Below are 17003 nucleotides of genomic sequence, written 5' to 3' on the forward strand. Positions count from 1 at the left end.
AGAAGGTCGTCTGGTCCGACGAATCACATTTCCTATTGCACCATGTGGACGTCTGCGCGGGTAGCACAGTGGTATCGCCACCGTCCTCCCCACACCGGGTGGAAAAGGCCTGGGTTCGAATCCCGTCGATGACGCGAGGAACTTTAATGGGCTTTTTTCACTCCGTGGCTGATTTAGTTGGTCTCAGGCGTAGATAGCAAGATTTTTCTCCCCAGTAACTGGGGTTTTTTGTCCAGCAAAACAGGCAAATCAACCATAGAACATACGCAATTTACAGAGACAAATACGGGTTAATGTATTTAATTACGGGCAACCCTAAAATAATAATTAATTAATTTTTTGCACCATGTGGACGGTCGTGTACGTGTGCGTCGTTTACCTGGGGAAGCGATGGCACCTGGATGCACCTTGGGACCTAAACAAAGCAGTCATGCTTTGGTCGATGTTCTGCTGGGATACTCTGGGTCCAGTCGCCATGTGCCGGGAATTCTGACGTCTACCACCTATCTAAACATCATTACTGACCATGTACACCCTTTCGTGGAAACAGTCTTCCCCTCTGGCGCTGCCGTATTTTAGCAGTATAATGTGCCATGCCACTCCGCCCAGATTGTCTGAGACAGGTTCACGGAATATGAGGAAGACTTTCAGGTATTGCACTGGCCTCCAAATTCCCCAGACATCAATCCCATTGAGCATCTGTGGTTTGTGTTGGAAAAGCAACTCCGATCTGTGGCACCTCAACCAAGAACCTTACAGGAATTAAAGGACCTGCTGGTTATGTGTTGGTGCCAGATACCACAACACACATTTAAAAATCTTGGTCCATGCCTCGCCAGGTAAGAGCTGTTTTGGCTGCACGTGGAGGACCAACATCATAGGTCGTAATGTTTTGGCTCATCGGTGTATGCGATCGTCTCGAACTCTTGATTATTCGTGTTTGCGGTACTATTCTCTCCTCTTGGGTTTTGAAATTTTCCTTAATTGTGGTTCCTCTGGATACGTGAGGGGGCGAAATAGCCACAATCCAATCCCAGAAGTGGAGGTCAGAGTCAGTATGATGATGAGTTTCTGTAGGGATTTCCTGAAAGTTTTTAATAGCAGAATTGGGACGATTAGTATGTGTCATTGTGGATCCATCGAAGGCTTGCTTTGGTGCGCCCATTTGGTGAGGTATGTGTGTAGACCTGTAGTTGGGAGACTGAGGGATTTTCGCTTGCAACATTACTTTTAACAATTGATTCATCATTGGTTTCTTTTTGTTTCCTCATTGGGTATTTTGTCAGTATGGAAGTCCATTGGTATTCAGGTACATCACCTTCCCGAATTCTCACAAGATCTACATGTTTCCTAAAATTAGGCCTCTTGACAATGTTATCGAGGTTCTTTACCCACAGATCAATACTTTTAACTAATCTGTATACAGTTGTCAAGATGCGATCTAACCGTGGCTTTATACAAAGGCATAATCACCTCCTTATCCCTGCTAGCAAAGTTTCTGTATATCATTGACAAAATCCCATAAGCTGTCCTGGCATCATATGTCTGCATTGCTCAGACAATTTCATGTCTGACCGCACAAATACCCCCATGTCTTTTTCATTCTCCACTACCTTGAGTGTAATACCACACAGGTGATAAGTTACTCTGGGATTAATGAGATCCATGTGCAGTAGTTTTCATTTGTCAACGTTAAACTTTCAACTGCCAATGTTATCGAGGTTCTTTACCCACAGATCAATACTTTTAACTAATCTGTGTGTTCGTCTACTGCGAAAAAGCTGTGTCTTATATTCAGGTTACGTAGGCCGTTTTCATAATTACTAGCATCACAAGTTGAGAAAAATTCTTTTTCTGTACCGCGATACTGATATCCGGATTAAACTGCGACGGTTACCGACTGTAGGTTTACCGTTTGGTTTTCCGGCTTCTTCTCTTGTTTTCTTCTTTTTTGTGTAGCACAGTGGTGTCGCCACCATCCTCCCAACACCGTGTGGAAAAGGCCTGGGTTAGTTTCTTCACTCCGTGATTGAATTAGTCGGTCTCATGTGTAGATAGCAAGGTTTTATCCCGGAAACCGGGGTTTTTCGTCCAGCAAAGTAGGCAAATCGACCAGAGAACACACCCAATTTACAGATATTTCAACTAATTTAGATAGTCCATCTACCCAATTCACATGGGTAGATGAAATTTAATATATTTCCAGGTGACCCTGATAAATAGTTTGTTCTTCTTCACGAGCTATGACGTTGCGCTTCCAAATGCAGAACCTATTGAAAAGAAAAAAAAAAATTAAAATTAAATAATTGAAAATTTGTTGGGTGCTGTAGTAGTTGCCGATAGAGGACTCTCGGTTATTTGTTTTCGTTATAGAAGTTAAGTTGTGAAGCTTTATTTGTTTTGTAAATTTAAAGATTTGTAAATTTTCTTTTCGCATAAATTATTTGAGACATAGTTTAATTTGAATTTTATTTAGGTTCAACGATGACTTCTGGGGTAAGTTTACCTCCTTTGATAACTTAAACAACAAACAAAAATTTACTTTTATATAAACAAGTGTTAGAATGTTTTATATTTACAGTATAATTTCTGGAGTGTAATTTGTAAAGTGTTTCTTTACATTGATACGAATACTGTTATGCAGTTATCAAATCCTTTTTTTTTTTTTTTTTTTGGTTTTTTTGCCATTATAAATGCTACAGAATTCGTACTTTCACCTAAACTTCATTTATGTCGCTGGCAGTGAGAAAGTGTAGGGATTCCTTCGATCGACTCTCCCTGACAAGGGGAAGTTTATGTTTAAAATCATACGGCAGAACCAAGAATTCGAACGGCGTACCCCAGAAAAACGTTATCAGTTGAACCAACTGATAACGAACTTGATGAACAAGGAGCATTGTAAATATATGAGCCTTAGTCAGGGGCTATTCATGGGGGGGGGGTCAGAGGGGGAATATGCCCAATCCTTAAGAAAAAGTTCGAAATTACAGGAAAAGAACGCAAGAGACGTTTCGCTTCTTTATTTTCTCAAGGGATTTTTAGTGTATGAAGAGCTAACTGAAAGACAGTCTCCAGGAAAACCAGTGATTTTGTTCAGTGTTGTAACTATTCCAATGCAGCTACATTTGGGCCCGATCTTGAAAGGGGACTGTTAAATTTAGAAGACAGATTCATTTCTAAGAAAATTAACGAATTTAATTAATAAACGAGAATTTTTTTAAAATTAAATGTAACACATTCTTATCAGCACAGCTACTGGCCATCCGAGCATTGTTTTGACTTTTGCCACGCTTATAGAAATAGTATCAAATAAAAGATAGTTATGATGTATTCAGCAAAACCAGTGCTGAACAAATAACTGATACACAGTGTGTACATCACATCTGATTTTATTCTAGTGTTTAATTTATTTTACATTTTTTGTGTGTGTGTGGGTACACTGATTGTTGTCGCTGGGCAAGATGTTTTATTTTACAATACACAAATTTGTTCACATAACAGTCTGGCTATGGCGAGTGTTGTCGTTTTAGTGCCTTAGATTTTTTTTTGTTTTTTCATTTCCTTTTTTTTTGTTTATCTGAAACGAAAAACTACAGGACTACCAATGAGTTATTACTGTGCTAACCAGAGACATCTAAATTGCCAGATCTTTTGATCCTCACCTATGTTGATGATGTTCTGTAAGTGGCCAATACAGTGGGAGGAACCCTTCGTGTAATTAGCGTTTATCTCGTGGTGTTCAAAGAGCGAATTAAACAATGACAAGGAAGAGTAAAACTTCTATTTCAGTCACCCCAAAATTAGTGGGTTTCGATGACACAAGTAGTTTGTCCAACATATCACTCCAAAGCATGCAGTTTCATGAAATTTATGGTTTTGAGGTCATTTGCTATTTTCACAACAAAATTCTACCCTTGTCTATTGCTTTATTTGTATAATACATTTGATAACTGCTTTATATGTATCTGTTCTGTTTTCGCTTGCGGTGGGAAAATTTGTTGCAAAGTTACATAAGAAGAAACTGGTGAAACGAAACAAAAAAATTCAGCCAATCTGATATTTTGCTTTATTGGCACAGAAAAAATATTTTTCTGCAGCTTTTATCATTTACTGTTCTGTGATTCTGCATTGTCAAGTGTAGTGATTTTACATTTTCGTGTTTCTCAGAGCAGAGCAGAGCAGAGCACGAAAAAAATTCACCCATTATAAGCATTCTTTTCTAACCTGTGATAAAAAGGCTGAAAATGTAAGTAAATTTATTATTCCAGTTTTCATTAGTTTATACGATAGACCATTCACAAACAGAGGCAGACTGGCCATAAGACTTTTCCAGGAAAACACCGGTGGACCGGAGGCTGGAGACCGTTGTGCAATTGCATGGCCATAAACACTGTTGTGAGGCTGCTAAAAGTTTTCCCCGGTAAGAATTTTTGACCCAATCCACCTCTGTTTACAATTGTTGAATGATCCACGATGTCTGAGATAGTCAAAAGGTTGTCCAATTTTGATAATGATGTTACTCATTGCTGTAGATTTCTTTTTTTTTTTTTTTTTGACTATGCTTTGCATTTTGTTACAACTTGACAGAACGATCTGTAATTTTGTTACTCTGGTGTCAGTATTTTTTTTATTGAAAGCCTGTTGCTGGATCATTTACAGATTATAGAAAGATGTAATATGAATTTCAAAAAGTTATTTTACGTGTCCTCACCTTTTTTCCCCTTTTTGCGTGCAGTAAACGATGAATGTGCACCTCTGAACCCAGAAGTTTGCATTGATTTGCTTTATGTGCACAATGCAGTGCCAACTTTGTAGTGATTCTGTAATAAGTGATTTTATAAATGAATTTCCTCTTTATGCTCTGGGCGACCACACGGTCAGAGGAGTTCACAAGATAGGGAGAATAGAAGAAACGCACCGTATTTAATGGGCATGGGCGCCGGCAGAATATTTTGACAGGTGGTGCATGCAGAAATTAATTTTTTGCTCACCAAATTTTCGAATCCATGCAATATTTAAATTGTCAAATTTGACTGATTTACATGTACAGTTGAGCCAATATTTTGTGATCGGTTTAAGAAAGGACTTTTATTTTGAAAGAAAGAATTTGTATTGTTTTAACGTTTCAATAAATTTACAAAAATATTAAAAATTGTGTATTACTTTGAAATCCAAAGGTGGTGCACTTGCACCACGCTGACGGCACCCATGGTCATAGGCTTGAACCCCGGTCACTCAAGGTATGTGTACTTATGCACCCTTGCGCTTGATCACTCGACTTCGACGGCCTTCAGAAAGCATATTTATAATTCCAATTTTCATAAGTTTACATTCACAAATTATGAATGGTCCATGACGTCTCAAACAATTGGAGAGAACGGTTCGTAAATATTACTCTGATGTCAGAAATTTTTTTTTTTTTTTTAATTGAAAATTCGTTGCTGGATCATTTACAGATCAGAGAAAAATATTATAATAGGAATTTCCACCATCATTCAGAACTCTTCAACTTCCTTTCTTTGAAATTCAACAGTCTAATTTTCCTAATACGGAGGGTTGCTTTATGCTGGTTCACTTTTCAAATTACTGGAGTAGACTGCACAGAACAAATGCAGTAACTTAAACCATTTCTGCATGCAAACCACTGTTCTGAACAGTTTAACAGAGTGTTGACGAAAACTTGCCCTTTTTCATTTGTGATGATTCAATTACTTTGAGTAGGTAACTAATTTTTTTTTTTTTTTCCTATGAATTTTCATATTAAACTATAGTGTGTAATTTTGTCAATTTTGTGAAAATGAGCAAAAAATATAGTCAAACAAATATTTTCCACACTATGGCCATATCTGCTGATGCACCTAATAAATCCCCAAACAAACAACAAATATTCAAAATAATATTTTTGATGTTTCACAATTTAAAAAATGCGTGCCTTACAAATAAAAAAAAACAAAACAAATAAAAACTTGTTTATTAACCAGCTGACTTGTCTGTAGATACAATTTTCATTCTATTTTAAAGATTTGGATATTTCAAATTATGAATGGATAAGGAACCCATTTGCTGTGAATAAACAATATCTTTTGATGGCTCTGATCGTGCTGTTTCTGATCAAGAAAGACTTCAACTTGTCTTGTGATAGTACATTTTACAGTCGTACGATCCTGACAATTTTACTCAGTTTTGGCAACTGCAGGTAAAGAAAGAGTATTCTGGTTTATCAAACAAACTAATGCAAATTTTGTTACCATTCATAACATCTTATTTGTGTGAAACATGGTTTTCTGAAAACAAATACCATTCTCAACTAGTAGTTGAAAAAGAGCTATAACAGTTGCAGTATCATCATTGACACTGTATTTTGAAAATATTTTACTGAGAAACAGCCCATCCACCACATTAAATATTTTTATTCTGAATATATATTTTAAATATCTGTGTATGTTTTTAATTTTAAATATCCTTTTTTTTTTGTGTGTGTATATTTTAATGTTCTATTTGTGTGTTACAAAAATAATATAAAATTCTGCAGTTTAATTGAATAAATTGCATTTTACAATAAAAGTTTGTGTTGATTATTTTATGAAGAGGAAGTGGAATGCTGTTAAATAAAGTTTGGAAACTACTGACATAAGATATTTCTTATCCTCCCCCCCCTCCATTTTTCCCTTTGCTTTCTCTGTACTTATCATCCAGCTCTTTTTCTTTCCAGGGCTACACTAAAAGGATGGGATTAAAAATTGGGTTTACCAGAATGCAATCTGCCTATAAATAATTCCAGCTTTGCCTTTACATTATAGCTTTATAATTCTTTCTTTTTCTGCTATTAGAGTGATCAGGGATAAGGAAATTACCTGTTCCTTATTACCACTTCAGGCCATTCATCTGTGTTAGACCATGTAGCTGAATAATGAAGTCCCCAGTCCACTCCACACATGTACTATATTGCAACTTGATTGCAACTTGATCACAGCTTTATAGTTTCTTGTGCTAGTATTTCTGCTTAATATATTTCCAGCTTATAACAATTGTTATTGCTGTATAATAATATATATATATATATATATATATATATATATATATATATATATATATATATATATATATATATATATATATATATGTGTGTGTGTGTATTTTTTTACCTTATTTATTTCATTATTTAATAGCCACACCTATTAAATAATGAAACTTGCAATAAAATGAACATGGAATATTTCTTGCCTTACAAGTTATCCCCTTCAATACAACTTCCTTGGGCTGTGCAACCACACACACTGTTCCATATGTTTCTTCCAAGCACAGAAACATTTCTAGAAGTCATCTTCTGTAAACCCTTTTAACACTTTGGTTGTTGTTTTCTGAATGTTTTCAGTGGACTGAGAATGGGTTCCTTAAGTACACTTTTCAGTTTAGGTAGAGAAAAAAAGTCACGAGGGGTTAGGTTTGGTGAGTAGGGTGCATGTTCACACACACAAAGATTTATTTTTTTGGCCAGAAACTGGCAAACAGTGCATTGTGTGCTGGAACATTGTCTTGATGGAGCATCTGACTACCATACCACAATTCAGATCTCTTCATTCAAATTTTTTCATGCAGCCTTGTCAGAAATTCAATATAATATGTTTCACACATGTCTCATTTGGTGGAACGTATTCAGCCATAATAATTCCTTCAAAATTGAAGAAAACAAGAAGCATGGTTTTGTTTTTGATTTTGACATTCTTGCTTTTTCTGGTCTGGGGGATTGTTTTGTTTTCCCTTGCATTGACTATCTTTTAGTTTATGGGTTGTACTGGAATAGCCAACTTTCATTGCAAGTACAGTAATTGCAGTACCCAGAAAGGCTGGACCTTCAGTTTTTTTCAAAACCCCTTCACAAACTTGGAGTCGTCTTATTCTTTGATCTTAATTCAAAATTTTTGGCTCCATCTTGGTACCCACTTTTCTAAATTTTCAGCTAAAATTTGCGTAACTGTTTCTTTGTCCTTATTGAGTTCTGATGCAACCATTCTAATGCTTAAACGATGATTGCTTCTAATTGGTATCTTTACCCAGTCCACATTTTTATCACTTTTCATGGACACTGGATGGTCTGGTCGTTCATCATCTTACACATTGTCTCCCCCCCCCACCTAAAATTCTTTTATGCTAGTCAGACAAGTGACTCTTGAGAGTACAGTATTTTCCTCAAAATTGAATTTCTAACAACTCATAACTTTCAGCTGGTTTCTTTAGTTTTGTTAAAAATTTGAGATTGATTTTATTATTATTATTATTATTGGCCATATGGTGCAAGGAAGCCTGAGGCTTATGCAGCACCAGCCAAAAAAAAAAAAAAAAAAAAAAATCTGAATTAGCCTGAGAGAGAGAGAGAGAGAGAGAGAGAGAGAGAGAGAGAGAGAGAGAGAGAGAGAGAGAGAGAGAGAGAGCAAGAGTCAGAAGTAGAAAGGAATCACCAAGAAAGAGAAGAATGATGATATCTAGCTCAGGACCCAGGGTGTGCCAAGCCCACACTCACCAGATGGGAGCCCCTGGGATTTGATCAATTCTTTTGTCTCATTTTTCCAGCAAACTGCAAAAACACAAGATAATGAAAACCTTTCTCACTGCAAAGCGAATAAGCATGTTGGAATGTGATTGGCAGACTAGGGAAAGATCCAAAGTCAACTGCTGTGCCTTTGTTTCACGGGTGGCACCTGGTGTGTAGTGGCTGCAAATGCAATCTTATTATTCACTATTCACACCTCATATGTATTAGCTGTGATCAAAAAAGTTTGGGGACTGAACTAATCTTTGGGAAATGAAGCTTACTGGCTATCTCGATGGATCTCCTTTGAAGTAGTCTCCATAATACTGTATAAGCCAATTCTATTGCTTCTGCAATTTCTGGAAGCATTCCTGACAGGCTTCTTTTGAAATTGTTAATAGTTCCTGTTTTGCATTCTGAATAATTCCTCCTCATCATCATCATCAGCCATTTTCAATCCACTGCAGGATGAAGGCCTCTCCAGCAACTTTCCAGTTCCTTCTGTTTTGAGCACTGGCTATCCATTTACTACCCAAAAACTCATGAATTTTATCTATCTATCTATCTCCGCCTTTGTCTTCCAGGTTTTCTTCTAACTCCTCTTGGGTACCATTCTGTTATTTTCTTAGTCCATCTGTCATCATGTCTTGAAGCTATGTGTCCTGCTCAAGACCATTTTAGTTCTTTAGTTTTGATAAGAATGTCCTTTACTTGAGTTTGCTGCCTAATCCATGTGTTTCTCTTCTTATCTAACAGTCTGATTCCCAATATAATTTGTTCCATTCTACGCTGTGTAGTTCTCAGCTTCTCTTCCATTCTTTTGATGAGTGCCCAAGTTTTACTTCCATAAGTCATGGTGGGGAGTATACATTGGTTCATTATTTTACGTTTCAGACAAACTGGGATATTGCTCTTCAGTATGTGACTATATTTCCTGAATGTTATCCATCCAAAATTTATTCTACTGTTGACTTCCAGCCATTTATCATTATTACAGCTAATAACTTGTCCCAGATAAGTATATGACTCCACCTTTTCAATTACTACTCCTTCAATCATTATTTCCCTTTCTGTGGCATACTTGTTCATCATTACTTTTGTTTTAGCCATATTCATCTTTAGTCCAAAATCCTTACTAACTGGGTGCCTCCGTAGCCAGGTGGGAAGGAGCAGCAGTGCGTAGCACACGCTTCTTGATTAGACTGGGGTTCGAGTCCATCACCACCAAATACGGAAAATGTGGAAAGGTCAGGGAATGTCCACCGCATATCCTGGAGCAATATGGCCTTAGTTGCTAATGCTCCAAATAACTAACTAACTAACTAACCAGGGCGCCTCCGTAGCCAGGTGGGAAGGAACAGTAGTGCGTAGCACACGCTTCTTGATTAGACCGGGGTTCGAGCCCGTCACCACCAAATACGAAGGATGCGGAAAGGTCAGGAAATGACCACCGCATATCACGGAGCAATATGGCCTTAGTTGCTAATGCTCCCAAAAAAAAAACAAAAAAAAACTAACTAACCTTACTAACTGTGCATAACTGATTAAGATTTTCCTCTAATTCTTTGGGATCGTGGCTTATGACCACAATGTCATCTGCAAATCGTAAATGGTTTAGGTACTCTCCGTTCACATTGACTCCTTTCTGCAACCAGTCTAATCTTCTGAAAGCTTCCTCAAGGATAGCAGTAAACAGCTTCGGTGATATTGTCTCCTTGTTGAACTCCTTTCTCGATTTTAAATTTCCTACTGTCTTTGTCTAGTCTAATAAAGGAGGTAGCACTCTCATATATTTTCTTCAAAATCATAATATATGGGGTATCTATGCCTTGTCTTTCCAGTGCCAGAAACATTGCCTTATGCTGTATGGAGTCAAATGCCTTTTCATAATCTACAAATGCCGGGTGTTTTATATTCATTTGCTTTCTCCATTAGCTGTGATATTATGTGAAGGTGATCCATAGTTGAGAATCCTGTCCTAAAGCCAGCTTGCTCTTTCGGTTGATTCTCATCAAGTATTCTTTCTAATCTGCTAGTAATGACCCTTGTGAACAACTTGTAGATGTGGGATAACAAGCTAATTGGTCTATAATTTCCAATTTCTGATTTATCTCCTTTCTTATGCAGCAAAACTATGATTGCATTATTCCACTGCTTATGCGTCACACCTTTTCTAATGCACTTTGTGAAGAGCCTTGCCAATTTTTGTGTTATGTCTCTTCCTCCCAGTTTTAACTACTCTACAGTAACTTAATCTTCCCTCAGGGCTTTCTGATTCTTCATTTTCTTCAATGCATCTTCTACCTCATCAGGAAGAATATCGGGTATGTCGTATGTGTTGCTACTTTGCAGTCCATCTTCCCCACTGCTGGCATCATTCCCTCGCTTCTCTATAGTAGTCTGCTATTTGAATTATGCCTTCTCTGCTGTTTATAAGTATACCATCGCTATTCTTCAGTTTCAGTATCATTTGTCTTTCTGTATTACTGCTGATGGCTGCTGATTTAAATCCTTTGTTTTCCCTTAATGCTTGTTCTACTTTTCTTGTGTTAAATCTTCTTATGTCCTCTCTGAGTCTCTTTCTAATGGCTTTGCATAACTCAGTATACTCAATTTTCTCCCTGTCAGTGTTTTTCTTGCTCTTCATTTGTCGTCTTCAGTTCATCAAGACAAGTGTTTCTTGACTAATTTTTTCTTCTTTGGATTTCTTTTTCCCTATAGGGAAAAAGAAATCCAATGACTGAGGGATTTCTTTTTCCCTATAGGGAAAAAGAAATTCCTCAGTCATTGCAAATCTGTAAACTTTCAAGGGGACTTTAAGCTTGGGGGGGGGGGAATCAAAGAGCAAAATCCTGTGATTGTGGCAGATGGGGACCACAATTATTAAGTCTTTACAAGAAATTCTTGAATGGAATGGTATGCAGGGCATTGTCATTATATAAGCACCATTTCTCTGAAAACCTGCTCTTCTGTCTTTCTCCAAACAACTGTTTTGTAGGTTTCCTAGTTCTGTGTTCGACCATGTGAGATAAATTATTAATTAAGAAAATGCCTTATGAATTAAAAAAAATATCAGTATGATCCTGACAATTTGATTGAAATTACCTAGGTTTTTTGAAGGCTTGGAGGAGATGGAGTTTTCCTTTGTGAGAACTGGGCCTTTTGTTTCTTGGTCATAGCCTTCTACAGTAAGGCCCCGCTTCTCAGTGTTCCGCTAATATGGTGGTTTTCAATTATATTGTTCGGCGCTTGTTCCGCTTTTTCGGCATGATGCGCTCATCAACCGAGTCCAAGAAGGGTGTCGTGCGCCATTTTATAGTCCGTTATTCAGTCTGTTTACAACATATGATAGTGTAAACATGTTATTAGGCAGGCTTTTTGCATTTGCAAGTGAAAAAAAAAGGCTATGTTTCACTTTTCGGTGGGGTCTGGAACCTTACTCGCTGTATGAGTGGGCCCTACTGCATCCCCAATTTGTTACTAGTAATGATGAAAAAAACAAAGTGTGAGTCACTCGACTAAGGTCTTTGTATGTGAGAATACAAGGCACAGACTTGGTTGAAATGGCATCACATTCCTAAATCTCATTTTAAAATCGACACGTTTCATAAGAAATGCCTATTTCACTAGCAACATCACACATTTAAACTACAATGCAACCCTCTTTAAACTTGCAAACCACTGAAATTCCTTCAAACAACATATAGCATCTTCTCTAAAAGCTGTTTTTAAATGGGTTCCTGTTGCACTTAAAATCACTCATTTTAAAATGCAGTAGAACACTTTCTGTTCAGTGCATACTAGTTCAGATGAATGTAGATAAGTGGACGAATCTTGTATTACTGTGTCCAGATGAGCACAGTACATTGTGACAAGTTGCAACTTGCTGGTACACCATAATTTCAAGATAAAAGGTCACTCCTTGAACTTAGCTTATACCTGGTGTGTGCGTGCGCGCGCGCATGCTTTAATTTATATATTTATTTATTTTACTATACATTTATTTACATTTTTCAGAGAATAGAAGATCACAGAAAAAAATGGAACAGAGATGAATATGAGCAGCTTGCCCAAGAAAGACTTGAATTTGAAGTTGAAATTGAAAGGAGATCAAAAGAAAAGTTACCACCCACCAAGAGGGAGTATCTAAAACCTAGAGATTATCGTGTATGTATTTATCATACTTAAGTGATAAATGTTTTCTCCATTAATCAACATATATTAATATATAATTTCTTCATAAGTTTTATTATTATTATTAGAAAGTATATTTTCTAATGGCACCAGCAGTTTAATTATTGACCTTATAATCTACTATTAAAATAATTCTTGCAGTGTTAAATGGATTGTTATTTAGTTGCAAAGTTTGATGTGGTAGCAGACTTGAAGGTAATGATTACCCAGCAAGTATTCTTTTTATTGAAAACAGTAGTGATTGATGTAAAGTTCATATATAGTTGGTTTTACTTTGAGAGAGAATAATTTATGCAATTAAACCATTATTACTGCAGCTGAAACATGCAAATATTAATGGCAAGCATGGAAACATGAGTGTTTTACACGAAAAAAGTTTTGTTTGACAGCAGTCGATTCTCTGCTCAGTAAAGCTAAACAACTGAAAAGTGACTTATATTATGATATCATTTTTAATGCAGATATTAAACTATTGTAAAAAGGACACGTCTGTATAAAGAGGCAGTTTAATTTTGAATATAAAATTTACAGGAATTTTGAATACTGTTATTAATTTTTTGTAAAGTTTATATCAAACTTAAACATCTGTTAATGCAGAGGAGTTCTTTTTGCAATAATAAAAATCAAAAATGCTCAGTATTTATGTAGCATTTCTCAAAAATCTTCAGTAACATATTTGGAAGAAGCATCCAAAATGTCAGGTAGGATGTACATCGTTGGGGGGGGAAGAATAAAAGAGCAAAATCCCATATGACAGATGGGGGACCATACTGATTAAGTGTTTCCCAAGAAATTGAATGGAATGTGCTGAGTGCCAGAGTTTGCTATGCATTTTTTTTTTTTTTTTTTTTCCTTTTCTGCACGTTTTCTCTAACAGCTTATCATTTCTGTTGACCCTAAACTGACATACAGTGTCAGTTTAGGGACTTGAAGAGAAGCGGGAATCAAATTAAAGCTTCACAGAAACATTAATGTGCTTTTCAAAAATGGTTTACAGGAAATATATTTGAGAAGGGATAGGGAAAAAAATTACTGATTGGAGAAAGTAAATTTACTTCTAGGCATCTGAGCAAGAAAGGCTTGAATCTGAGGTTGAAAATTGGAAGGAAATCAAAAGAAAAGTTTCCTTCCACAAAGAGAGAATATCTAAAACCTAGAGTTTGTTGTGAACTTATTTAGCATACTTAAGCAATCCAGCAATTATAACATAATTTCTTTATTTATATTAATGCTGTTCATGTACTCTTTTTCCAGTTATATTGACATGAAACAAGTGTTCCATCTTAATTTATTTTCAGTTTTCTATATATTATTTAGCAGTGAGAATATTAGAAACAAGGCATGTTTCTTATAGTTTTTTATAGCGATGATCCCGATCAAATGAATTTCATAATCACATCATTCATAATTGATTGTATGCAAATTAATTGATTATGAAATCTACAACAACGATTTATGATAATCAATTATGCCCTAATCTAAGGTATTCCTTCAGTGGCATAATGCATAGGTAAACTGTTGTTTGAAGATAATAAATCAATCAAATTTACTTTGGTATAATTATGTTTATTTCCAGATTGGAAATGGAGTCAAATGTTTTGTGGTATTTTTGATATTAGATCACATCACTCCACTGTAGATTTTTTTTATGTTCTTTTCCTCCCCTTCTAATTTTCCTTGTTGATTTCATAATCATCTAATTTGCATATTAATTATCAATAATCAATTATTTTGACTGTGCCCAACATTACTTTTGTATATCTTTGTGTTGATAAGGTACTTTAGTTATTTCAGTTCATTGTCTCATAATGAATGAAGTTTTAAAATTCATTCATTGTGAGATGAGACACTAAAGAAGCAATGAATATAAGTACTTTCTGCTGAGGAAAGTGGGGAAAAGGTACATTTGTTTTGAAATTAAATTCTTTGAAATATTTAAAGTGAGTAGGTAAATAGCAATAGGTAGTGCTAGAACTCTTGATCCTAACAATTTTTAGGATCAAGAGTTCTAGTACGGTAAGGATTAGGGTAAGGAGTCATAAAATGAGGATAGTTTAAATGAAAACAGTATGTGTTAAGTAAACAGTTCTTTATTCAGACCTGCAATAAGGAGCGGGCGCCTCCGTAGCCAGGTGGGCAGGAGCAGCAGTTCGTAGCACACGCGTCTTGATTAGACCGGGATTCGAGCCTGTGACCACCAAATATGGAGGATGCGGAAAGGTCAGGGAATGACCACCGCATATCCCCGGAGCAATATGGCCTTAGTTTTTAATGCTCCTAAAAAAACAAATAATAACAACAACAGCAATAAGGAGCACCATATCATTTTTAGGCATGTTTGAATATATATATATATATATATATTTATATGAGTAATATGGAAAGAAAGTTAATAAATTGTAACAAGCTGTAACTAATACTTATGGGTCAATGCAATTGCAAGAGCAATTATGCATTACAACCATAATGTGTATAAAATATTTTGTATAATATTGAAGATAATAATATAGAAGGTAATTCAAGCAGATAATACCAAGCAGGATTTAAAGAAACGCAAGGGGAAAAAAATAAATAAATAAAATAATAAAAAAAAATATATATATATATATATATACATAAAACTTATCGTTGTCTACCCACAATCTAGATGACTTCAACTGGGGCCAACCACCCAGACTGAAGGCAAAAAACGACAAGGAGTTCTCTGTTTCTGTAATGATCAATATCTGCTAAGATATATAAAAAATATAAAAAATCCAGAGATTAAGTAATTTGAATCTAAACCAATTAAAGGTAGTTAAAAATTTTTGAATCAAAAGGAAGATTTTATAAATGTAAGCATATATTGAACATTGTTGACCCGACAGAGGACGCAATTTAATAATTAAAATAAGGACAAATGCAAAGTATAAGGCATATCTACCGTATCCAGGACATAATGTAACAACTAATAACAAGCATATATTGAACATCAACGATGATCAATATGTGCTTACATTTATAATATCTTCCTTTGATTCAAAAATTTTTAATTACCTTTAATCGGTTTAGATTCAAATTACTTAATCTCTGGATTTTTTATATATCTTAGCAGATATAGATCATTACAGAAACAGAGAACTCCTTGTCGTTTTTTTGCCTTCAGTCTGGGTGGTTGGCCCCAGTTGAAGTCATCTAGGTTGTGGGTAGACAACGATAAGTTTTATGTATATATATATATATATATATATATATTTTTATTTATTTATTTTTTTTCCTTGCATTTCTTTAAATCCTGCTTGGTATTGTCTGCTTGAATTACCTTCTATCTTCAATATTATACAAAATATTTTATATATATATATATAAAAAAAAAATATATATATATATATATATATATATATATATATATAAATATATAATCAAATTAATCCAAAAATTAAATAGAGGGATAAAAAGTAATAAAAATACACGCAGTTCTCGCTTTACGAGTTTACGAGTTTTTTCCCCCCAAGTATCAAGTATCAACAAAATCAAAAATATGAACATTAATTGCAAAAAAATGAATGTTAAACATTCATAAATACCGCATTCCAAACCACGTGCATAGCTATAGAATACAGTGTACCCCGCTTTACGATATTAATCCGTTCCAGAGACACCATCATATCGTAATGTGAACCCAATAATACATTGTTTTTTGGTAATTCGTTTCAAGATCTCGGAATTTGATTTTCGCTGTATAACTAAACTATTTATCTCTCTAAAATGTCATTTTTAAGGTCGTGAGCGTGGTTTGTAAATTGTATTAGTTACCAATTCAAATCATTAAAATGCACTACACTTTCATCGTTATCATATTTTCCATTAAGAATCAATTTTAAACGCCTTTGTGATATTTTTCTAAGCACATTTCTGAAGGTCACAACCATAAAACAATAAGAACAGTTTGCACTTTCTGGTTTATTGGGCTTTTCTGTTACTGCAAGCAATTATAAATGGGTAGTAAACTCGATCTTCTTGCATTTGCGAAAATATCGATAGCTGGAATTGTATAGTTTTTTACGTTATTATAGTGAAATGTGTTTCCACTTTACTGAAATCTTCAATCATATAAAAAACATAAATAAATTTTCAGAATCTTCTCTTCATTCCTTTTTTTTTAAAGCTTCGTAAACTTGTTACTCCACGCGAATCGTGTTAGTTGCAATTTGTGTGTGTCATTAAAACATGCTTATGCATGCAATCATGCATTTTATAATTAAAAGAGATGATTATCTTGGAAACAAATGCCTCTTGA

The 17003-nt window shown here is 35.2% G+C and overlaps 1 protein-coding gene across 1 annotated transcript in view; it reads left to right on the top strand.

Annotated features, from left to right (window-relative positions):
- The first annotated feature begins 2360 nt into the window (after positions 1–2360).
- LOC150090758 (zinc finger matrin-type protein 2) overlaps positions 2361–17003 on the top strand; it is a 67630-nt gene continuing 52987 nt past the window's right edge. The window contains exons 1-2 of the mRNA XM_090379946.1: positions 2361–2496; positions 12548–12697. Of these exons, the coding sequence (XP_090236072.1) occupies positions 2485–2496; positions 12548–12697 (162 nt within the window). The 5' untranslated portion in view covers positions 2361–2484. The remainder of the gene's footprint in view (positions 2497–12547; positions 12698–17003) is intronic.

Source organism: Mastigoproctus giganteus, chromosome 1 (genome assembly GCF_048544385.1).
Source record: "Mastigoproctus giganteus isolate SK-2022 chromosome 1, ASM4854438v1, whole genome shotgun sequence".
Taxonomy (NCBI): Eukaryota; Metazoa; Arthropoda; class Arachnida; order Uropygi; family Thelyphonidae; genus Mastigoproctus; species Mastigoproctus giganteus.